This window comes from Schistocerca cancellata, chromosome 5, assembly GCF_023864275.1.
Source record: "Schistocerca cancellata isolate TAMUIC-IGC-003103 chromosome 5, iqSchCanc2.1, whole genome shotgun sequence".
Taxonomy (NCBI): Eukaryota; Metazoa; Arthropoda; class Insecta; order Orthoptera; family Acrididae; genus Schistocerca; species Schistocerca cancellata.
Window position 1 is genome coordinate 80,863,647 of NC_064630.1, and position 26,419 is coordinate 80,890,065.

At 43.9% G+C, this 26,419-nt stretch overlaps 1 protein-coding gene across 5 annotated transcripts in view; it reads left to right on the top strand.

Moving 5' to 3' along the window:
• The window catches only part of LOC126187490 (uncharacterized), a 1,186,162-nt gene that overhangs the window by 863,024 nt on the left and 296,719 nt on the right, over window positions 1-26,419 (top strand). Inside the window, exon 1 of one of the 5 annotated variants that reach the window (XM_049928602.1) lies at window positions 13,099-13,360. The exons of the other annotated variants lie outside the window; for them this stretch is intronic. Coding sequence (XP_049784559.1) covers window positions 13,329-13,360 — 32 coding nt within the window. The 5' untranslated portion in view covers window positions 13,099-13,328. Of the gene's footprint in view, window positions 1-13,098; window positions 13,361-26,419 lie in introns of those variants that run through there. 5 annotated transcript variants of the gene reach the window in all.

Consider the following 26,419-nt stretch of genomic DNA (forward strand, 5'->3'; position numbering starts at 1 on the left):
CTCAACTGATGTAAACATATTTCATTCACAGTTACATTAATTCAAAAGTACCTCACTGAAAGTTCGGAAAGTGCATGTGAGGTAAGTTAAACGTGGATAAATATAATTAGATATGCGTTACTGTTATGCAGCTCTAAGTCTTTGTTAACTCCGGTATCTTATTAGAAACGATAGAGTTCCGGATACGAGGGCATAAAGGAGCCGCGAAGTACGTCGTACTAATGGGCCAGTTCTCAGGAATATGACATGTCGGACGACCGCTGATGCAGCAATATTCGCGTGGTTGACGCGGACGCGACGAGACGATCGACGAGCGCCTGGGGATATTGTGCCTCTCGTCACGGAGCGCTCTAGTGTTCCGGGAGGTGCTGACTCGTTGCAACGCACCTGCCGAACTTACCGCAGACACTCAGTGGGATTTAATGCTGCGATCGCACTAGCCACCATTATTCGTGCAGTATCCCTATCGTGCAACCCGTCCATCCACTGTACGACCTTTGCGACGGCGAATCGACGATGACACGAACGTACGTCGAAACTAACAGTAACTCGAAACTCCCATCATTCTAATCCCTGTATAGTTTGATGGAAAAACACTTCGTCGCTCCCTCCATGACTCCTCCCGAACGTAGACTTACATGTAGCTCACCAACAGACACTCTTGTTTATAATTCGGTGTCGCGAGCGGAAAACGTTTTGGTTTCCACTTACAGCTTTCTGTGGAATTAAAAGCCCGACTAAACGTACGGTGCAGATGACTGACAGGTTTGCACGACCACCGAAGTTTTGAACAGTGCGGAAGCGTAACGCAAGATGTATTATCTACGTATTCGACCGAAAGAAGGGATTCGTTTGCTTTCACCCCGCAAGTGCTCTCGATAAATGAGACACGTTTACTTTCTCCGCTCTGCCGTGCGCTGCTCTTGTGGGGAACTGCGTCGCGCCTGCTCGAAGGACGAGCGCTGATCGATTTGAGGACAAGCTAGCGGCCGTGTAGCAGATAGAGGCCGCGCAGAGCTTCCGGGAAGACCCTAATCACGGAAATAAGGTTTATGCGGACAGCAGCAATTCCGACTGCCAGTCACCAACGCTGGTTACCTTTTTCTGTGAAACACTGTTGAATCATGGATAAAATGTTACAATACTGGACAAATCTGTAGTTCAGTGCAGTGCTCATCTATGTGTATTAGACATAACGGGCGTATTCTCTGCATCTGTATTCTCAAACCACTCTAGTGTATGACATTATACCACTAATTTGGGCATCTTCCAGTTCCGTTCGCGATCGAAACATCTGAAGAATAATTGGTTAAATGCCTCCATGTTTCCTGTAATGAGTCTGATCTTGTCCCTACGGGACCGATACGTAGGAGATTGTTGTATATTCCTAGATTCGCCACATAATGCTGGCTCATGAAACGTTGTTAAGTAGCCTTTCGCGAGATATGTGGTCTGCTTCTTAAAGCGCATGCCAATTCAGGTTTTCAAACCTCCGTGACGCTTGTGCACGAGTCCAAACAAACTTGCGACCATTCGTGCCACTCTTCATTCCTTATGTTCAGCGTTCCTTGTTTCGTATTGACACCACACACATGGGTCGCACAGTCAATGACCAATCTCGTTCGTAGCCTGGTTGCATTTTCCGACTAACCTATCCATGAATCGAAATCTGCCAACTGCTTTACTTACGACTGATCATGTGGTTATTCCGTCCCATATCTCCACAAGTAACTACACACAGGTATTTTTATGACTTAACTGATTGCAGGACCCGTTGATTTTGTATTCGTAGGATACTTCTTTCCTGTGCTTTGCGAAGTGCACTGTTTTACTTCATTCCTGCCCATTTAAAGCAGGTTACCAATTTTTGCACCAACTAGAAACATTATCAAGATCTGACGCCATATGTGAAACTTTTGCATTATGGACAGTTGCATCATCTGTAAAAGGTCTGAGGTTACTGTTAGTATTGAATGCCAGGTTCATAATATCCATCATAAAAAGCAAGGATGCCAGTACACGTGCCTGGGGCATGACAATAATGAGCTGCTGGTTGGCAATGAGTAGTGACACAGGCGTGAAATTCTTTAGATGTGTAGACCCTTACTTGCTAAAGAACAGTTTTTTTCAGAAATTATAATTTGCCTAATTTGATCCATAGCTAGATTTAACAGGGCGTTCACCTGCAGGAATAACCGCTGACAGGCTTTAATGTGGGTAAGGAGCGACTAAAGAAGGAGCGGTTGCCCGCTGCGGTTAAGGCTCACAGATCCGGCTGTACAGTGGCGCTCTTTGCTAGTGAGTCACCCGCTGCGCTGCAGACTTGAGTAGTAGTTCTCATGATGGTCAACTGTCGGCTTTTTATTTGCACAATAAAGTTTGTACATGATATCAGTAAACGAGAAGACGGTGGTGAACTTCTACGTCTTTGAAAGGAAATGCAGTGTAAGGAAGACGGTTTCTTCAGTTATTTTTGCATGTCTCTTGAACAATTTAAAATTTTATACAAGCTCATTGAGCCGCAAATCTTAACTAACTCCTATTCTGCATCGTTAATCTTGGTTTAAATGGCTCTGGGCACTGTGAGACTTAACATCTGAGGTCATCAGTCCCCTAGAACTTAGAACTACTTAGACTTGACTAACCGAAGGACATCACACACATCCATGCCCGAGGCAGGACTCGAATCTGCGACGTAGCAGCCGCGCGGTTCCGGACTGAAGCGCCTAGAACCACTCGGCCACCGCGGCCGGCGAGAATTTAATTAAATGATTCTTCAAAATCATAATGCATTATTACAATGTACAGGTCTAGTTACTACATAAGAATAATTATAATATGCAATTGTTAGCTGCGTATTACTATATCATATTACTATATCACTTTAACGACATTTACAAAGTGTACCATTCAAGTATGCATTTATTTACAAATACACGTACAAGCACTTATTTCTTTCCACGTACCGCCTTTTTAGACACATTTTTGTATTCAGTATGGCGTCCATCGCACAAACATACGTTTGCACTCATCAAATCAGTTAACTTTTTCCGTTTCTTCCGGCATTTCTCTCACTTGCCCGTCGTGGTTTCTGCACAAAAAGCACAACCTGCTAGCTGACAGTCACGGGCAAGGGATGACCGGAACTGTGCCACAACTTTCAACATATATGGTGCTGCGGGCTGCCGGAGATATCCTATGTGACCGGGATGTAACAGTGGAAAAACTTATCTATTGCAAAATTTGAATATTCAGTGCCCAGCACGAACTATGAGAACGTTCTGAACGAAGAAGTTACCAACAGGGCAAATGATTTCGTCAAAAGCTTTGAGGAAATAGTATAAAACGTAACGCTGGCTACAGCGTCAATCAAGAGTTGCATCACCATGATAGCACTGTCGTCAAATAAGACTAATATTCATAATATGGGCTGATGCCGTACTACAGTTAAATGTCGGCTACAATTTATGACTAGTTTTGCAAGTACGATGTTGGCTGGTAGCTACCTCACGATGTAATGTAAATGTGAGCCGACGAAGTTGGACTGGAGATTTGTGTGTATGATGAAGCCATTTGACCTGTAGGGAGAAAAGGTGCTGGAGGGTGGGACAAGACGAATAATAATTGCATTGCAGAATGAGATTTTTCACTCTGCAGCGTAGCGTGCGCTGATATGAAACTTCCTTGCAGACTAAAACTGTGTGCCGGACCGGACCAAGACTTGAACTCTGGACCTTTGCCTTTCGCGGGCAAGTGCTCTACCATCTGAGCTACCCAAGCACGACTCACGACCCGTCCTCACAGCTTCAGTTCTGCCAGTACGTGCATTGACCAGGAACGCTACATGGTTCAACACACTCAGAGGTCGACGATGGAGATAGTGGCCGAAGAGAAGACTACCAAATAATGTAAAACAAACACATTTTATTCGATGATGTACTCTGGCTTCCGTAGTGGTGACTAACTGAAGATGGAAGCTTGTCGTTCCGAAACGCATCACTTTTAATGTGATCTTTTAAAGAGATGAACATTGTCAGTGTGGTTCAGACGAAATAGTCTTAAAATTATAATTTGAGTTTCTTGCTACTTGACATTTAGTGCAGGAGATAGTGCAACATGTTCCTAAAATAAATAAAATACACTGTGGAATGTATTCACATCTTCATCTATAATGTGAAGTGCGTGGCAGAGCGTACTTCCCACTGTACTAGTTATTAGGGCTTTTTCCCGTTTCATTGACGTGTGGAGCGCGGGAAGAATGATTGCTTAAACGCCTCTGTGCTCGCTGTAGTCAGTTTAATCTTACCTTCGCGATCCGTATGGGTTTTAATTTACCTGGGAACAGTAGTGTTTTCCTGGATTGAAGTTGGTTTCAGAAACTTTCACGGGTTAGCTTGCGTCTGTCTTCAAGATTCTGAAGATTAAGTTTTATTTCTAGCATCTTCGTGGCACTCTTGCGTGGGTCGAACAGACCAGTGACCATTCGTGCTGCCCTTCTTTGCACCATTGTGAAATCTTATCAAGATGTGAGTGAATATTTGCGCAGCGTTTTTTCAGAACTCATAACACAGCGGTAGTTTCATTGCTTGATCAGAGACAGACCCTCTGTGGTAGTAAGTGCCGTCTAATGCAAGGCCCCAGGCTCTGTTAAGGCAGAAACTATTACTGGCCTTGTAGTCGTTGCACAGTGTGAGAGGTATTGCCTAAGGTTGTAGTAATGTATAAACGACCGCATCAGCCGCAGTCTGTTAGGGAATGGAATAACAAGTGGTTTGAATCAAACAGTTAATGTGTGTCGAGTCCGTGCTTTGAATTACAAAGGGCACATGTAAATGTAGTAGAGCGGCTGGCAGCAGCGCTTGCATCTCGTTTGCACCGTGACGCGTACCACATCCGCACACGCACCAGGCCCTTGGCAGCGCCCCAGTCGTGCACTGCCCCGTTGGCGCACTCTACCTCCCACGGTTGGTATCCGATACACTCACTGTGTCCGATTAATATCTTCGTCTCTAGGTAAAAACGGTATGTTGTGTGTTGGAGTATTCGAAAACAAAACTGTGTGCGCAGCGGATTTGTGGGTCCACCGTCGTGCATTACAGATACCTATGCGTCTCCTCGCCTTCCTTGGTATCTTGCGTAGCATCTCATGTCCATGTCGATGTTCTCTGATGCTGCATTCTGTGTCATTGACTAGCAGACTACCACAATGTAGCCTTTTTTCCAACACTTACAACAGATGGCCCAACATTTGGGACACGCTGACCTCTCATGTTGGGAGTAACAAGACACACACAATGCCAACATGCAGCAGTGGCTGGAGCGATGTTTACGTGCTGTGCAGAATTGGCTGGTGTCCACCTTCATTACATCATCTTCCCCATGTCATCAGCTGGGCCACCCTGCACCACTGTAGCTTGCACCATGCTTCCAACTGCCACAGCTTCTTCATCACATTATTGCTGTTCTCAATCTCGTACCAAAGTTGAGCCAGATGTGAGGTTCTGCATAATTACTCGTCCCGTGTGGTAAGTTCCATTCTTCGTAGCTGCCATCTCATTGTCGCTGGAGATGTTACTGAACCACTCTCAATCCAGCGCCCTCGTAGCTGTTTGTCAAAGAAGTCGCTCATATGAAGAGCAAAGTGTACTGGAGCTCCGTCCTTCTGTAATCACACATCATCCATTATTCCCTTGTCTCAGACGTGAGTTGTTAACCACGTTTGCAAAATGGGCATATGCGAATTTCTGTTCACGTATCCTTAAAAAGAGTGAGTCGAGAAGTTGCCGTGATGACATCTAGATCCTTCTGACAACGTGAGACGAGTTCGTTTCCAACTCTTCCACATAAAGGGCATTTTCGTTAGATCAGGAAAACCAAATTCTTCCTGTGCGAACTGCGATCTGTCGCACATTCGTTGAAATGGAACACTTTTGATCGAAAGCGGCCATTTTGAAAAGTAATAAGAATAAAAAGAATAAACTAAACGAGAAAAAATGGAAAGTGGTTACGATGCCGTTCCATGGAACTGTCAAACAGCGTCACAGACAAATAATCTAATGAGGCATGATGTCGTTAAAAAGATAAACTAGTAACAAACATCGGAAGGTTATAAAATACACTGCGCGATCTGTGATGCAACTATGCAAAACCAGCTGTTTCGAACCATGTGTACGAAGCAAGCCATCTACTTAAGGGAATAGAAGATGGCTTACAAAACCTGCACACGGAAAATGAAGGACGCAGATGTGAGTTGCTAGAAGAGTTTTACTGAAGAAAACGCGCACAATGTGCAAATGCAAAACAAATACAAAACTGAGATATTTTGTCTAATACTAGTTTTAATATTGACATTTCTCTTTTTCTGCAGTTTTTTGCGTGATATCTTTCACAGTGTTCACACACACGTACTCTTCATTCAGCTAGTGGAATCTCTTGCTTTGGCGGGACTTGTGGAGAAAATCATGTGTTGTTTGTCGTGTTACATGCCGGAGTTCATAGTATGACTGTTTGCATTCTTCCGTCATTGTGGCGTCGATCGAGAAGAAGTCTTTCCAAATAAAGCTGCGTTTTCCTATGAGTATTTCGCGAATGTTTTCGTAGACCTTGGTGTTGGCGAGAGCATCTGCATTCTGATGCGTTCTATGAAGAAGGTTTCTTTCGTTAAAACGTAAACCATTGTTTAAAATGCTGTCTTCCCAATGCCCAGGATTCGTTTCATGTAGCAGGATTTGACTTTCTGTAATGTTACGCGGTCGTTGACTTTTAGGTTGTCCCAGATTATGTGGATCACATTAGTTGCTATTGGTGCTATGGCCCTATTAAATAGTGTCATTCCCGGTTTTATTGAGAGGTTTTGAGGCCGTTGGTTGTTGTAAATTGCTTTAATTGCTGCTGCTGCTCTTTCTTTCACGTGGGTGTAGAATGATGTTAGCGTGACTCCGAGACATTTGTATTTTGGCACCATTTCTAGCAGTTTGCTTTGAAGAGCCAGCGTGTCTTTTGGTGTGAGTTAACCAGCTCTTCTGAAAATCTGTTTGGTTTTGCTGTGATTTATTTGTAAATCCGTGTAAAGTATGAGTGTTACTGAGCTGTCCACGATTATCTTTGTGACGTCTGCTGTCACGCTGTCGGACTGATCGAGACTCCCTGTAGTACTCCGCTTGTTTATGTTAAGCTCTTGGATACGGTGATATCATCAGATATTTGGATGATGTTGTATCTTAGGATGTCTGAAAGTACTTTCATCCTCTGGTTTGTGTCACAAATTAATAGGCTGAGTTTTCGGATGAGTGTTTCTCTGTTGATAGCGTCGAAGGCATGATGTAGTATGTAGACTACAAAACGTTTTTACGTTGATTTCTTAGTGTGTCTTGAGATTGCTCTGTTAAGCAGTTCGCTGCCTGTAAGGTGCTTCTTCACTTTCTCAAACCACATTTGTTTTAGGGTATCCTGGCATCTACTTCAGCGGTAAGCCTGCTAGTGAACATATCCTTGAAAATTTTGAAAGATGTGTTTTCGATGAGCCCGGGTTGCAGGTTTCTCCTTTCCCTTTGAAAAGGATTTTTATCTTGGATGCTATAAGAACTAGAAACTACAATTCATGAAAAGAAGCACGGCAGTTTTTTGAACGCGCAGGTGAGAGACAACGGAAAGGGATTTCTTTGCGGCTGTTATTTTAAAGCAGATGCGTAATTAAAAATTTGAAATCCTTCTTTGACGAAACAGCTGGAAGCTGACGATCGTAAACGACAGTACTCAGGTAGCGTCTTTGGAAATGAGCGAACGCAGGTGACCAGTAGAATAACATTATCGTTGAGCCGATATTTGCGCTTGCACAGTGATAACGCGAACATGTTAGTTCACAGCTACTTCCAGACACTTGAAGAAGCCTCAGCTTGAAACGTTTGTTGGAGCCCACATCAGATCAGGAAGCGGCCGATGTGGGGTGCGACGACTATCTACTCAAGTCGACGATTTTACTAATAGATGGTGACCCACAGTCTAAAGTCTTTTCCATCTATTTTTTACGAACACCGTAAATGCGTTGGTATACTTCTTAGTGCTTTAACCTTGTGAGCTGATTTTGACAACCTGGTGATGACAGCATTGTTTCTGGAAATACGTTTTTCAGCTGTGTGTAGGACTTAAAAACCTTTTGATGCTGTCCGTTGTTGCTGTTAGATAAGAAGCAGTCAGTGAAACCCAGCTAACATTTTTCCGTGGAGGCACTGGTCTTCTTCTCTCACACTGGCTCTTAACATATGTGGCGATTGCATTTGAAATGATAAACAGTTTACTTACATTTTAGATGTGTCCTGTTTTCATTTGAGTGCCCCTTACAGTTCCAAAAAATCCACCACGACCACGACATTACTTTGGTGCGTATCACAGGAATTTTTAAATAATGTTCGTCCTGCGCTTCCATCGCGGAAACTTTAGATTGCACCTGCATCAGCTATTATCGACTGAATGACCTCTGTACGAGTCCCTCGCTGAGGAGGACACCGATATCATTATCGTCATCATCATCATAATCATCATCATCGTCATCATCATCCGGCCGCAACTATCACAAAAACAACTATTACGTGACGACATTATTAAAAACTAATGATGTGGTGATATACAAAAATTTATTATTTTGCTCTTTAACCTCTGCGCAAATAATATATATATATATATATATATATATATATATATATAGTGTGTGTGTGTGTGTTTACGACATGTTCGGAGGAAAAAAATTAAAAAAAGTCCAGAACCTAGGGAATACGTCGCTCTTTTGTTACTGTTTTTAATAGGAGATATCTACAGAATGTTGTTGTTATGGTCTTCAGTCCAGAGACTGGTTTGGTGCAGCTCTCCATGCTACTCTATCCTGTGCAAGGTTCTTCATGGCCCAGTATCTACTGCAACCTACATCCTTCTGAATCTGTTTAGTGTATTCAACTCTTGGTCTCCTTCTGCGATTTTTACCCTCCACGCTGCCCTCCAATACTAAATTGGTGATCCCTTGATGACTCAGAATATGCCTTATCAACCGATCCCTTCTTCTAGTCAACTTGTGCTACAAATTTCTCTTCTCTCCAATTCTATTCAATACCTCCTCATTAGTTATGTGATCTACCCATCTAATATTCAGCATTCTTCTGTAGCACCACATTTAGAAAGCTTCTATTCTCTTCTTGTCTAAACTATTTATCATCCATGTTTCTCTTCCATACATGGCTACACTCCATACAAATACTTTCAGAAACGGCTTCCTGACACTTAAATCTATACTCGATGTTAACAAATTTCTCTTCTTCAGAAATGTTTTCCTTGCCATTGCCAGTCTACATTTTATATCTTCGACCATCATCAGTTATTTTGCTCCCCAAATAACAATACTCATTTACTACTTTAAGTGTCTCATTTCCTAATCTAATTCCCGCAGCATCACCCGATTTAATTCCACTACATTCCATTATTCTCGTTTTGCTTTTGTTGATGTTCATCTTATATCCTCCTTTCAAGACCATGTACGGAATACGTTCGCGTATTGCAAGTCTTTGAGTTACGCAGATGGAACTCGAAACAGTTGTCGTGGCCAGGAGCTTGACCGGAGCATAAACTGATGAGCCTTGCGTGGCCATTAGTTGGCTTTCGTATGTGTACCTTCGGTCCAGGTTGTTTTGTAGTTTTTCTGACTTTTCACCAGCGCGAGTAGCTGCATTGTAAAAGATTCACCCTCCTTTGCTGGTGGTAGACTGGAAACGAGACCGCGGCCGGAGTTTTTGTACCTATCAAATGACTCGCATTCGGGAGGACGACGGTTCAATCCCGCGTCCGGCCATCCTGATTTAGGTTTTCCGTGATTTCCCTAAATCACTCGAGGCAAATGCCGGGATGGTTCCTCTGAAAGGGCACGGCCGACTTCCTTCCCCATCCTTCCCTAATGCGATGAGACCGATGACCACGCTGTCTGGTCTCCTTCCCCAAAACAACCAACCAACCAACCTATCAAATCGACGTGTGAGGGCATTTCCCCTGTTCTGCCCTCGTCACTTGCAATGGTTGTTCTCTGCAACACTGGTATGCAGGATTTTCTCACCTGTCTGTCTATTTCTTGTTAGAACCATCGTCATGTGTATGAATTTCAGTGGCTCCTCTGAACAGGCGGGGGTACTAGCTCTTTCCCGCAGCAAGAGTAAGCGTGTTGGCGAATTTTATCAGCTGCAGTACCGTTAATGTTCCACGATCCTGGTATTGATAGACGGTGTGGTCATTCTAACATGGAGTATATTCCACGTGTGCAGGTCATTCTGTATACTCACGACATTTGGAACAGCTCCTTTTTGTCCTTTGCCGACACTCTCTGATGTTCTTGGACGGTTTGTAAATAAGAAATAGCAATGCCTGTGTTATTAAGAAGTACGACGCAGCGTTCCTTCCGACATGCATAACACAGGCATTGCTATTTCGTATTTATTCGCCGACACCTTGCCCTCGACTATTAACAAATATGCCGTTCCTGGAGGAGAATATACGTAATATACGAGAGCAGTTTGTGGCACGAGTATGACAAATGGAAGTTTGGGTGTGATCGTGGTTTGAGCGCGGATAGCTGAAGCGGTTAAGGCGACCGCTCGCATAAAGCGAGAAATCCGGGTTCGAGTCACTAAGCGACGCAAATTTTCCTTGTCGTTATTCTGATATACAGCGAAAGGTGGTTTATATTCACAACTGCTAATACATTTTGTAAATATCCTTCACGCTGCGTGCGCAGTATACGGCCAATTCTATCATCCTGGAGATGTACGGCAGAAAGGCTGTACCCGACGAAAGTTATCATGCCCGTTCGCGCAAGGAACGTCAGAAAAACCTTTAAACAAAAGTCGGCCAAAGATTCCGAGACGAAAACGAACAGCAATACTTTCGTGAAGGCCTCGTCGCTACCGCTGTGGAGGCCGAGTTTGTGAGTTCTTGAAATGGCTTTTGGTGCAGTACACCGCTAAGACAATTTCTCCCTGCCACTATTACACAGCTGTGTCCCAGGGTCAGGTAACAGGATAGGAGAACGAAGGTTCTACAACACTAACAAATTGTAACAAAGTCACACAAATGAGTTAAAATGTTTACTTATCTCAGAGACCTGTTGGATAGTGAAGTCTGCAACACTGCTTGTAATATAACACAAAAAGGCCCTCAGTGGCTATGTGCAAATAACCGTAGGTAAACTTCACAGAACATAGCAAATGCAATTTACAGTGACTGACTGTCCACTTCTCAGAGTTCACTAAACGACGTTCCCTGTCTTAAGTCAGACCTGAACGACAACCAAGTCGGCGAGAGCTACTCTTCATCTTCCGACTAGGCTTCCGTCCGTTGTCGTCCAGTCATTGGCGGATTGTACTCGGCTGGCAGTTGGCCGAGGCGAAGTCGATATCTTCATCCTCAGCGCCGCCCTTGGAGCTGGTGGAATTGGCAAGCTTGAGATGGCAATTGGCGAGTGTCTACGGCACTGGCACCAGCTCGCATCTTTGCGCTTGTGGTGCTTTTGCCCTGGCTGTGTCTTGTTCGGACGGCACAACAAATACAGCGAACCATCTTGAATCAAATAGTGAGGCACGGGTGATGTCGCTCGGCCACAGTGCTCGGCTAGTGTGTGCAAATTCCCAGGGAGTGGATGGTCCGGGTGTGGCCGGCAGAGGCTGCGAGCACATTTCCGGCCGAGCCCGGCCCACGGGATAGCTGCGCCGCTGCGTCACCGCCCGCTGCGAGCGGACGTCTCTGTGCCGGCCGAACGCCAGCGCAGTCACACCATGTTGTTACTTTTGTGTTTGTCTTGGACTTAACTTGTCAAATCACTTTCAGGGGGCAGATTTCTCAATAAAATTACTAACATCATGAGAATTTGCCAACATTTTTCGCTCATTTGCCCTTTTGCAGTAAATGAAAATCTTATTTTGCTTATTAACCAAACTAAAGGGTTTAATTGCTTCGGTACATAACGGGGCGGGGTAGCTAACACACGTGGGAGATAGTACGTGGTATCTTATACTGTACTAGTAACTAGTAGAAACAATGCATTCAGCTTCTTTGAATGCTAGGAAACGCTACATATATAAAGAGCTCAAAGCAGAACTACTACTATAGTAACAAAATCACAATCTTTTGTAGTTGTAGACCAGCGTGGCTTTCCTTATACAGTCAAGCGAAACAGGTTTGACTAGGAAGAAAAAAAAAATCCCAAGTGCAACATCAATAACACGTAATTTCTTTATGAGATAAACAGTGTACGAATACTTGTAGGGTTTGGAAGTTTATGGCTGTATGCAGGGGAGTAACCGTAAATTATGTTATACGACAAGGATTGCGCTTCGTTGTATTTGATGCATCATCAGTGACCTGAAACATATTGGTGTTGTGCATCGTTATTGAAATTTCGAGAGAACAGTTTTCGGGAAGACTCCGACAACGTAATACTTCTCCCACATATATCTCGCGAAATGACCACGACGAACGTTTTAAACATTTCTGGCACCTCGATTCAATAATTTTTTTTTTCGGTCACTAGTTGTGTCTACGTGGTATGCGCGCGCGTTTTGCAACTATCTCACTACTTTTTACAGTAAGACGCAAAGTGTCTATAAAAATTGATGTAAAAGAAAAATTGAAACAGCGACGGAGTTTCAGTATCACGATCTAACATGAACGATATAAAACAAAACAAATTGCAGTTACATAAATTCTAAATATGAATCGTTATTGTAATAATAGTAGCAACTGAAATCGACAGCTTCACAATAGTAAAGAGTAGAAATATTAATGGTGACACTTCTTAATCCGTGTGACTGTTAATTAATTCCAAAGCGATATTACGTTTGCGATGCGAAAATGTAACGTGCTCCTTTGTTGTCGCTTATCAATGGCAGCGACACGGTGGCTGCGTGAACGACGCGAGGGCAGCGGCGGCGAGTTTTCAGGCTGCCTCGGGCGGCAGCTGTTCGTCCCTGGGTCGGTGACCCTGGCCGCTGCTCGCCGCGGACATGACCTGCACAAAATGGCCGCGCGCGCGCACGGCTGCCAACAGCGCAGGCCGCCGCGCGAGCACGCCAGTCGCCCCCCCGGGCCCCTCGTGCTCGCGTGTGCAGCGCTCCACGTCCTCACCGTTCACCGTGCTGTTACGGGAAAACGCGAGTTATTGGTGTCCGTCATAGTGAATTATGTTGCCGACGGCGGTAACAATCAGGAAGAATTGTGAAAATGTGTCTCGTGAGTGAGAATGGAAGTGCTGCATTGAAAAAAAACTGTGCTCCATTGGCTGCTTAACGTCAGTCATTACAATGGAAACCATGTGCTATCAGATGTTTGGAAGGTGGGTTGTTAAATCTTAATTTCTAATGCTTAATTATATTGCATTCGGTAGTACGCATTTCACACTCCTTGAAATTTTGGACGAACAATGAATTTCTGTTAATGTGATACAAATCCGTGAAGCATCTGCCATTGCATCATGCGTTTAGTTTTGTCGTAGTCGTATTTTTGTGACGTGACCAGTGCAGACACCGTAACTAATTCACTGTGGGTAAGTCGTCACGTGACACGTTCCATACCTTGGAAACCGAAAATTCTTTCTCTTCCTGGGCCAGTAACTGTAGACGCGAGAATAACTCTCCATCCCAAATATAAGATGGCTATACGAAAGTACCTAATACTGTCCTAGATAGCACAACAGGTGGAAATACAGAGATTACTTTATTGTAACAGACACAAATGCTAGAATTATCATTTTGAAGGAATTTTATTTGCTTTTACAGCACTACTGCAATAAGGAATAATCATTGTTTCACTAGAAATTGAATTAAGTGACAGCAGCGACAAGCGGTAAATCGAAGGTCACTCTCTGTGTATAGCACGCAATCGTGCGACTAGTTTTATCTGCGTTCGCGGTACTCTTATCGCAGGCGGCTGTTACTACGGGCGCCTGTGTTTCGCGAAGTGCAGCTGTGGTGGCAGCCTTGCGGACGTGCAGCTACTGCAGTGTTGGCCATGTTGCCACGACCTATCCCAGCGCCGGCCCGCATTCCGTCCACAAAAGCGGACAAAAAGAGGAGGGGGGAGGGGGCAGACGCGTTGGCGTCATCCTGTGACTTTAGCATTTCCTGGGAACCACATCCCGCGCACGTATTCGGCGCTCCTATGACGTGTGCCGAAATTAATAGCGACTACAATGATAGATGAATGGGAAACAGTAACGGAACAGCATACAACTTGTGTGTGGTAATGCTAGCGCTGCAGCATGCGGTAGCTAATTTACGTTCTCTGTTCCTGTTCATGGACAAGTTTTATTGTTTCTAATGTGGCTTCTACGGTAACTCGCAGAGTGGCTTTGACCTCCAGCGACAGGAGCGCGAACGCATGGTTCAGGGTCAGGAACTACAGCGTAAGAGCATTTGCAACAGATTAGGATCCCAAGTGAAGACGAATGTATGATCTTAAAGTACAGAAATTTGTTCATATCTAAAAAATGAACACTAGAATTGTTTTGAAGGAGTGTTACGTACGTTCTGTATCTATCTTACAGTACGAAATAACGATCGGATATTGAATTGCACAGTACTAGACATCGTTCCACCTGGAAGGGCAGATGCAGCTGAAGAATTTGTCATCGGCCAGCTAATTAAGAAACCAGCAAACTGCCAAGCCTTAGTCGTTAGCATCGTGGTAAAAAATCAAGTATCAACCACGGTTTTTCTAAGAAGACAGTTTTGAAAGCACGCCGCTGATACAAAACGAGTGAAAGGGTTGGAGACTACATTAATAGAATCCATTGAAAAATGTAACGTAAAAGCGTAGGGATATTTCAAGGATTGTTTTTAAACCACACAACTAAACATTCTGTTTCAGGATGACAAGTGTAAGAGCTTCTTTAAGTGCGGTTGCTCTCAGTCAGTAAACAGTACGTTCTTTTCAACTACCCAAAAAATCTAAAAACATAGTATAAACCAGGGTTGGCGAATCTCTGTACGTCTACGTGCCTTTTTTCAAGGATATGTTTAACACGGCCATGACGTGCCTTCAGGCTAATCGTAGAACAAAATTTCTTTACTGAAACTACTATTTTTTTGCCTTGCTTATTTTGTACAAGTTTATAATATGACCGTTAATAAATGCATGCATATTTTAATATTTGATAGCGCATAGAAATTTCTACTCTTCTGATAAATGAAAGAAACTAAGTACTTCCATATTAATACTCTTTATCTGCAATCAGAAATAGAATTGTTATACAGCTATCTTAAAATAAACATTTTTAGTTTATCGAAACGAAAGAAAAATTTATGTTATTTCTGCTGTTGCAAATCCGATGCCAAATAATTTATATTAGGTGTAGCATTGTAACTTTTAGCATAATGCAAGCTGAGCTCGAGGCAATTCGATCTTAAAAACAAATCAGATTGTAAATATCTTCAATTACAGACCACTGATGATGCTTTACCTCAATAGAGCAAAACACGTCTGGCGAGGAAAACTCGTATTTTCCATTTTCTTGTAACTGTAGGACAATATGGCCACACAAATGAAGAATTTAATTGACAGTCGGTTTTTTTTAGCGCGTCTTTAATGTTATTCATTTCAGAAAATAATGACTCACAGACATGGGTAGATGAAAATATTGTGAAGATAGCAAACGGCAGCTTCCTCAGACGGCTGTGTATGTTCAGAATTGCATTCCCCAATTCCATCATTTTAATGTTGGCCCATTTTTTGCTCATATTGCCTTATAGTCTTACTAATTCGGTTACTTCTGTTCTTTTCTTGTTTCGATAAATTTTTTTGAGTCCAAATTGAATTAAACTGGAAAACAATCAGCTACATTTTATGAAACTTCCTGGCAGATTAAAACTGTGTGCTGGACCGAGACTCGAACTCTGAAGAAAGTTTCATATCAGCGTACACTCTGCTACAGAGTGAAAATCTCATTCTAGCTACATTTTAATTTCCAACTAGACTTAGACAAGTTCAGTTTATCAAGTGAAGAAGTCACACCTGGGTACATAATAACTTCTAGTGTTCCCAGTAACTCTTTATACTGAGAAAATCTGATTAAAAGTCTCCGATTGAAGACTGTGCCACCGAAGAATATTCCTCAGTGACTCTCCCCTTCATCTGGCTTTTCATGTCAATCAAAATCGCTGATAAGTTTTTCAAATTTGGGAAATAGTTGTAGTTTTTGGAAACAATATCGTTATTAAAAACTTGCAGTTCAGACTCAAAAGCGCGAATAAGATCATTGATAACAATAACTGGATTGTTTGTGGCTTGAAGCTTTACGTTCAAATTCTAGAAATGCTGGCAGCATGTCCATGAAAAAACATGAATTTTTGTAAGGCACGTAACTTCATCTAACAGTGTTTGTTGCACAGTTTTTCTCCCATTTTGTGAAAACAGCCTCATTTCTTCCAAACAATCGACAAATCTAAATACGTTGCCGCGGCTCAATCAGTATATACTCCACTCAATCAGTGAACATTCTTATACATCATTAGGCCATTGTACAGAGTTGACTTCAACTAACAACACTTCGAATTTTCTTTTATTAGAAGCTTGCGACGATACAACGTTCAGTATTTCTTTGTGACAACGGCCTTTATACACTGAGGTGTGATGTAAGTCATGATATAGCGTAGCGATAAGCCCATACATGGATGATGCTAGTATACGTGCACGAGGTACAACATGGCGCAGATAAAAGTAGCAAGGAAATGCAGTGAAATTACAGAAACGAAGAGCTGATGTAGACCTACCCTTTATTTACAGTGAAAAATATAGTGAAATATACCGTTATAGAAGATGTTGAAAGTGACCCCCTGCAACATCAATGCACGTCTAAGGATATTCAGATACATCCGTGTAAAGTTCGGATATCGACGGCGGCAATTTCACGGCTGATGATGTCTTTCATTTCCTGTATTGTGTGAGGAATTGTTTCATAGACCTTGTTCGTCAAGTGTCCCCGCACGAAAAAAATTACATTTTGTTAAATCCGTCCAACGTGATGGTCAGAAATGTTTGCTAAGTGTTCGTTCCTCAGTGAACACATCACGGACTCTTTCCAGGGATACCTTAGACATGTGGCGTGTTGCCCCATCTTGCTGGACGAAACTGTAGTGTCTTTCATATTCAGTGAGTTGAGCACAAAAGTGTCAATAATTTCCATATATGCAACCGTGTTGAGGGTAGGGCTGTTGATAAAATATCGATATATCTATATTTTTTTGAAGTATCCGTATTTATCGTGATATCTTTTCCTCCGATATATAGTATATCGATAGCGAAATGTCAGTATCGACTGCTGATATTTTTATTTTATATTACATTTATTTCGCAATTTCCTGTAAATATTTGAAATTGCAGTAGAACATAATTTTGTCTTCCCAGTGTGAAGGAAGCTTACTACTTTTTGAGATTTCAACGCATCCAGTCTTTTTCTTTGACTGTCTGGAAGCGTCATAGGAGGCACAAAGAAGTTCGATTGCACTGAGGGTGGTATTGTGAATGGAATAAGAAGGTGTGAAGGATAGCACGTCAGTTGCGTTAAAAAAAAAATTGTAACGCATCTAATGTACTATTTCTTCACATCGGCATTCTTCAAAAACAGCTGCTGTAAATACTGAACAAAAATGTAAATGACAATTCGCGGCGTGTGGGTACGTGGGAGGGTAAATGCTGACGTAATCGGCGCGTTTTGAGAAACGAAAATACAGGGAAGACGACATGAAGTGTTCGGGATGAATCCGACATGTGACGAAACCGAACGACGGACCCATCGGACACCTTTTATTGTGCCACTTAAATGCAGTTACCATTATTAGCAAAGTGGTTATCGTCAAATGCGAACGTGCATTGAAATTCCTGCTCTGAGGGAGATACGCAGCTACTAGCTTGTTGATGTACAGAATATCTAATAATAGATAAGTACTTAAATATACAGCTCTAAAACCAGCAGTGTATTTACAACGTGCAGCCGATGTTGTTATAGGCTCTGCCGTCGATGTTTTTTCCGTATATACATCGATACTTTTTCTCTATATACCGAGGGCCTATAGTGATATCTCTTTATATATCGATATGTCGGATTCCAGATATTTTTAAAAATATCAACAATCCTAGTTGAGGATAGTGTCACAAAATATCGTTCCAATAATGCGCGTTCCTGTTACACCGAACCAAAGGCTGTTCCGAGTACCTCGTTTTCTGTGAATTCTCGTGACCGGAAAGATGAAACCATGGTTCATCACTCATGATGCAATGGAAAGGGTCTAACAAAGCATCGTCGGAAAGGGTCTAACAAAGCATCGTCAATGTTATTTAAAAGCCACGTGCAGTAATCAGCACGTTCCTGACTGTTACCCACCTGTAATTGCTGTACAACCGTCGAACGATATGGCATCAAATTAAGACTTTTCAATATGCGCTGGCAACTCCTCCTACTTACATGCAACTCTTGACCGAATTTGCGAATAGTCTTCTTTGGGCTCTCTATAATTCTACGGCGAATGTCAGCATTAACTTCTGGTGTGCGAAACTGAATGAACTCTGTATCGTTTTACATTTTGCGTAGGTCTGTAAGTGCGCCAATTTTTATACCGGCTGTGTATTGCTCTCTTAGCTGGTAGTCCTCTGTCAGGATACCTGACCCAGAAAATTTCGCAAGTTTCCTTAATCGAACCTGTTTCCACACTTGCTTCCACAATTTCAATTATTTCTTCTGTCGTGAAAGTCATTTTGCAAACCGCAAAGAGAAACGTCTAACTTCACGGATGAAATAAACTGAAATGCTGACAGGAGAATTCTAACAGTCAATCCACAGTGTCAACAGTGTACCGAGATACCAAACTTCAGGCATTGCCTCTCACCACGGACAACGCAGTGGCCGACGGCCTGCACTTAACGACCGAGAGCAGCGGCATTTGCGTAGAGTTTTCAGTGCTAACAGACAAGCAACACTGCGTGAAATAATCGCAGAAATCAGTGTGGGAGGTATGACGAACGTATTCGTCAAGACAGTTCGGCGAAATTTGGTGTGAATAGGCTCCGTCAGCAGATAGCGACGTGAGTGCTTTTACAAACAGCACGACACCGACTGCATCGTCTCTCCTGGGCTCGTGACCACATCGGCTTGACCTTAAGACGACTGGAAAACCGACTTGCAGCCAGACAATGATGGAATTGTAATGGATGACAGTGCACCATGTCACTGTGCTACAGTTGTTCCAGATTTGTTTGATGAATATTCCGGATGTGTCGAGCGAATGATTTGGCCACCCAGATCGCCAAACGTGAATCTCGTCTAACATTTATGGGACATAATCGAGAGGTAAGCTCATGCATAAAATCCTGCACTGGCAACCCTTTCGGAGTTGTGCACGGCTATAGTGAGAGCTTGGCTCAGTATTCCTGCAGGGGATTTCCAGCGACGATTTGAGTCCCTGCCACGCTGGGTTGCTACACTGGGCAAAAGGAGGTCCGACACGATGTTAGGAGGTATCCCGCGATTCCTGTCACCTGTGTGTAGTGCATACATATCCTTCTCCCCCCTCTGAGACAACTTCTTCCTACCCCCCCCCCCCCCCCACCTACCACCAATCTGCCTGTTCATGTTATCGTTCCATGTCTACCTGTACATTTCCTACTCCACTCTGCCTCTCTATCATCTCCTTACCACTCTCTTTGTCCATATCCTTCTCCCCTGCCTATCAATCCTCTCCTTTCGCATTTCCTTTTCCAACTGCCCATTACCTGTCTACACATGGACAGAAAGGAGGTCAGTATCGGTCGTAACATCATCTGTCTTTTTTTAAATTGCGGATCTAGATTTCAGTTAAAGAGTGCAGCTATCATCAGTGTGTTATAGGTAGTCAAGTACACTCAACATACTTATAACAACACATATTTCAATGTAACGTAAGCATATACAAGCAATAGGGGACACCTTCCACCTTCCTCCTGCAAGTCCCCCTCTCTGCCCATATCCCCCTCCCCCTCTCTTTGCCCGTCTACCTCGCTCTCTCTTTCAGTCCATCTCCTCCTCCACATTCCTGTCCATCGCCTTCTCCCCCCATCACGGTCTGTCTACCTCCTCATCTCCTCATTTCTCCGCCCAGTCTATCATTCTCCTCCTCTCACTAGCCATCTTCTCCTTCCCCTCTCTCCCTGACCAACCATGCCCATGAAAAGATGTTGCCCCTCTCCCCTGCGAAGCACGGCGATACTACCCTCACAATAAACGCGTCTCTCTCGCTGTCCGTCACCTCCCCTCCTGCCATGTAGGCCATCAACAAAGGAGGTGGCTTACAAAACACCCGTTCGGCCTATACTTGAGTATTGCTCGTCAGTGTCGGATCCGTACCAGGTCGGGTTGACAGAGGAGATAGAGAAGGTCCAAAGAAGAGCGGCGCGTTTCGTCACAGGGTTATTTGGTAAGCGTCATAGCGTTACGGAGATGTGTATGAAACTCAAGTGGCAGACTCTGCAAGAGAGGCGCTCTGCATCGCGGTGTAGCTTGCTGTCCAGGTTTCGAGAGGGTGCGTCTCTGGATGAGGTATCGAATATATTGCTTCCCCCTACTTATACCCCCCGAAGAGATCACAAATGTAAATTGACACAGATTCGAGCACGCACGGAGGCTTTCCGACAGTCGTTCTTCCCGCGAGCCATACGCGACTGGAACAGGAAAGGGAGGTAATGCAGTGGCACGTAAAGTGCCCTCCGCCACACACCGTTCGGTTGCTTTCGGAGTATAAATGTAGATGTAACTGTCCTCCTTCTCCTTTCCCCTTTGTTCTGTCCACTTCATCTTCTCGTCTCTGTAACAATCCATCACCTCCTTGTCTCTCTGCCCAAGCATGCCCTTCTGTACTTGAAGAGGTCAATAAAGCACGCTGACAGCACTCCAATAGCAACTCGTCTGTCGAGCAGGGCAGCGTGTTCGCCAGTGGCTGAAAAGAGTCATGTTTTTGTGTGTATTTCTGCTCCTAGTGGAGGTAGAAGGTCATGAAACCGTCAGTGCTGATGCTTGTGCGGATTGCTATTTTTGTGCCAAAAGAAACCGATCCAGGGTTCGGAAGAATATCCCAGATATGCACACATGCACTTTGTTTTATACATATGTGGTCTAACGCTACGCAATGATGTAATGGCATCACGAGGTAAGCCTGTCTCCACGAAGCTGTGTCTTGGGCATTGTGAATGGCTTGCTGCAAGCCCATCCCAGTGAAACTCTTAATTTGGTTTTTATACCATAATAGTGTGCAACCTCTAGATCTTCGGTTGTCGACTTTTCTTGTATAATTGTTCTTTGCATTATCATAATGTGGCCAAAATATTTCAGCTGATTTTGGTTGACAAGTTTCGACTTTCTGGTACTGAGCAGTCTCACGATCGACACATTAGGTTGATGTGCTGTTCGTGAAGTAATCTATAGCACCATATTTCCAGAGAATCAATCCTATGACGATACACCTGTTCTCCTGCGTAGCTCGTGATGAGGAAGATTTAGAGTTTGGACGAGTGTGAGTTTTGTCCTGGCAGTGATGGAGGTGTCCTTTCAGATAAGAGCAGCTTTTGCCATAGAATTTCTCGCTATCAGAATGCGCCTAACGGATCTGAGTCTCGAAATCTCCAGTACTAGTGACAACAGATCATAAATACCCGAAGCGACTGACAGCGTCTTAGCCAGCAAGGTCGTTGTATTGTTGATTTCAAGACCCGTTCTCTGGTTTGTTTGATCAGCCTTCGCTTGATGGTTTCCAGTTGATACTCGTCTGTTGCAGCTTCATACCTGAGAAATGTTAATTTTCCTGTCACGTACAACGATGCCGTTATAACGCTTTTATAAAACAAATGAAATATTTATGTAGACTTTTTCATTAAGTTTCCTGGGGCACGCCTGACGTTAGTTCTACGTTTGACTCACCATCGAATATAACATGGGACTGTCAAAACCTGGATTTTGAAGATGATTAATTTCGCCTGCAGTATTATCTTCAGTGTTTCCTGTGTGAAAAACTTGAGACTCGGCTCTTCTCACTACCGTTACGTTACGCAGCGTTGCAGACACTCAGCGGTACATTTGCTGCATATGAGCAACATGTCTGCATAGAGAGCGCATACTACTACCTGAGCGCTGTGGCCCCCACTGGCGTTGCTGAATAATCTTACAGATATACATACACTTTTCGTTATGAAATGGTTTAATTGAAAATCTCGCTTTGTTGACGACTAATTAGAAGATTTATGTTCCAGTTCAGACACTTGGTAAAATTCTGTACATTACAGTTCGTACGTACGTAACCTTGGAACGCTCAACACGGTTTTCGTGCATCGTACTGGTGCATCCTCGTGGGACTGCTAGGCAAACGATCTGAGTCATTAAGTGAAGTATTCACCGAAACATGTCGAGTATCTTGACTTGATTTTTCCACATTTGCAAATGGTATCACAAGTCGATTATAGTATGTTTCGAGAACTTCAACACCTTCGCTGCAGACCTTTTGCGACAAGTCTGTTTCACCACAAAATTTTACTTTGCTAAGTCTGCTGTTGTCTTGTCGATAGAAGCACTGCAGAAAATATGTTTGCGCCAGGGACTTGGCTTGGGGCCACAGCGGAAACAATGGCATTGTGCTGGTGGGAATTAAAAGTATTCCAACAGGCAGACGATTTCGAAAGCACTCGTATTCTTAGAAGGCGTTTGCTCTGTATGAAATCCGGCAATATTGCAAACGTAAATACATCGTAATGGGCTACTTATCGACGGCTGCAGCAGATTGAAAAACGAAATGCGTGCTTCAGTTATTCCATATTTAAGTCCGGTACGAGTTTGACGATCGCGGTGCAAGAAAACTGCATTGTGTTTCCATCTTGACTGCGTTGTGTTTCCGTCTTGATTGCATTTGCCGCATACGTGTCGTGATATCTTTTTGGCAAAGAGCGGTGAAGCGGCAAGGTATGTGTTGTTTGCAGGTATTGAGCAATGTTAATGTAAATTAAAACTTTGAAAGGTATTTAATCCATGTTTACATTTATATAGAGCAGCAAAATATCGTTTACAGGAGTGTATAGTGACAAATGCTGGTGATACATTATGTCAGCTTACAGCAAGTATTTCTCTTCTATTACTGAGTAACCAAAGTAAATGTATACATTAGGAAGATTGTAAAACACTTTTTAGTGCTGTAACTGACGATAACGTTTCACATCTAGTACTCTGCGCGATTAGCCTTTTTGTCTCGCCGCTGTCTCCGGAAAGGACGTCACATGCGCATGTTATAAAAATAATACAAAATGCAAACAGAACGATACTCCCTAATGTTCACGATGATGACATGACCGTCGGCACGTGTAGGGAAAATACACTACTGGCCATTAAAATTGCTACACCAAGAAGAAATGCAGATGATAAACAGGTATTCATTGGACAAATATATTATACTAGAACTGACATGTGATTACATTTTCACGCAATTTGGGTGCATAGATCCTGAGAAATCAGCACCCAGAACAACCACCTCTGGGCGTAATAACGGCCTTGATACGCCTGGGCATTGAGTCAAACAGAGCTTGGATAGCGTGTACAGGTACAGCTGCCCATGCAACTTCAGCACGATACCACAGTTCATCAAGAGTAGTGACTGGCGTATTGTGACGAGCCAGTTGCTCGGCCACCATTGACCAGACGTTTACAATTGGTGAGAGATCTGGAGCATGTGCTGATCAGGGCAGCAGTGGAACATTTTCTGTATCCAGAAATGCCCGTACAGGACGTACAACATGCGGTCGCGGTCGTGCATTATCGTGCTGAAATGTAGGGTTTCACAGGGATCGAATGAAGGGTAGAGCCACACGTCGTAACACATCTGAAATGTAATGTCCACTGTTCAAAGTGCCGTCAACGCGAACAAGAGGTGACCGAGACGTGTAACCGATGGCACCCCATACCATCACGCTGGGTGATACGCCAGTATGGCGATGACGGATACACGCTTCCAATGTGCGTTTACGGCGATGTTCCCAAACACGGATGCGATCACCATGATGCTGTAAACAGAACCTCGATTCATCCGAAAAATTGACGTTTTGCCATTCGTGCACCCAGGTTCGTCATTGAGTACACCATCGCAGGCGCTCCTATCTGTGATGCAGCTTCAAGGGTAACCGCAGCCATGGTCTCCGAGCTGATAGGTCATGCTTCTGCAAATGTCGTCGAACTGTTCGTGTAGATGGTTGTTGTCTTGCAAACGTCCCCATCTATTGACACAGGGATCGAGACGTGGCTGCACGATCCGTTACAGCCGTGCGGGTAAGATGCCTGTCACCTCGACTGCTAGTGATACGAGGCCGTTGGGATCCAGCACGGTGTTCCGTATTACCTCCTGAACCCACCGATTCCATATTCTGCTAACAGTCATTGGATTTCGACCAACGCGAGCAGCAATGTCGCGTACGATAAACCGCAATCGCGATAGGCTACAATCCGACCTTTATCAAAGTCGGAAACGTGATGGTACGCATTTCTCCTCCTTGCACGACGCATCACAACAACGTTTCACCAGGCAACGACGGTCAACTGCTGTTTGTGTGTGAGAAATCGGTTGGAAACCTCTCGTCATGTCAGCTCGTTGTAGGTGTCGCCACCGGCGCCAACCTTGTGTGAATGCTCTGAAAAGCTAATCATTTGCATGTCACAACATCTTCTTCCTGTCGGTTAATTTTCGCGTCTGTAGCTTGTCATCTTCGTGGTGTAGCAATTTTATTGGCCAGTAGTGTAAATAAAGGGCGGATTAAGGAGAAATTCGATGGTGCTCGTGTATTGTAGTCGTGACAAGAGAGGAACTACATGGATGGGGTTTATATCACTGGCGTGATTTATGTCGAATTTATAACTACACTATTTGATGAAAAGTACCTGGAGGGCGCTAGGTAATACTGTATTAACCACTAGATGTCACGAGGGGAGTTGCGGCAGCATGAAAGAAGCTGGGGGAGTCCGGTGTTGTAAGTAAAGAAGCAGCGACAGGAGGACGGCTCGGTCAGGGCAGCTCAGTGGCTTCTCACGAGCACTAGCCGTTGTATCGTCAGCGTAACAGATCCATCAGGGATATTTCATTCCTTCTAAAGCTGCCCGTGGCAACTGTCGGTGATGTGATTGATGTGGAAACGCGAAAGAAGAAACAGATAAACCAAGACCAGGTAGACCTCATGAACTGACAGGTAGTGACTTCGAGCTCTACAGAGAATGATAATAAAAATCGCATGAAATCAGTGGAAGGAATCACTCGCGAGTGCCAAAGTGCCACCAGCAGTCCAGGTAGTACAATGAATGTGCGTAAAAAGAGAGAGAGAGAGAGAGAGAGAGAGAGAGAGAGAGAGTGGGATACAGTGGTCAAGCAGCTCCGCATGAGCCACATTTCTGCAGTCCGTGCTTAGGGACGCTTGGGGTGGCGTTAAGAACGACGCCACTGGAAACGAGTCGTTTGGAATGATGAATTACGCCGTACCCAGCGGCAATTCGATGGGAGGGTTTGCCCTGTGCCGAACTTCTGGAGAACATTACCTGCCATTATGGGTATATTGCCAACTGTGAAATACGGAGGAGATGGAGTTACTGTATGGGGGGTACTTTTAGTAGTTAGCGTGTAATCGCGTTATTGCGCTTAAGGAAAAGTAGAAGAATCCGTACACAATGTTCGTTAGTATCGGCATGACACCGCAACTCGTCATAAAGCAGCATCTGTAAGGCAATGGTTTGTGGACAGTAACATTTGTCAAGTGGACACGGACAAGAGTCCCGACATGGACCCAGTGGAATACCGTTGGCATGAGAGAGAATGTCGGTATATCCCAACGTCCAACGTCATTACCTTCTCTGGTTTCGCTTCTTGAGGAAGAATGGACTGTCACTCCTTCACAGACATTAGGAAACGTCATTGAAACTATCCATAGAGGACTTCAAGCCGTCATAAAGGTGAAGGTTGGACACACGCCCTGCCCTACTAATGTTCACTGACAGGTGCCCGGGTACTTTTGATAAGACAGTGTAGTTCTCCGGACCAAGTTAAAGTTCCGTGTCTAATTTCCACAGTGTCGATCGGACGTTGTCCATTGACAGAAATTATGTGTCGCATCTTTTCCTTCTCCTATTGAAGCAATTTCTTCCGTAAAACCTCCAGGTCTGAAATCGTTGGGAAGGTGTGTGCTACCGTAGCTGTCTAAGTAGCGATAGTCCGGCGCCACTGTCACGGAGCTTTAAGGGGGGTAGGACGTCAAACGGGCCGACTTGGAGCAGTAGAGGCACCACAGGACATTTTAATTTCCACTGTTTATACTTTTACAAATGAAGTCATAAAACTTTGTCAGCATGACCAGGAAG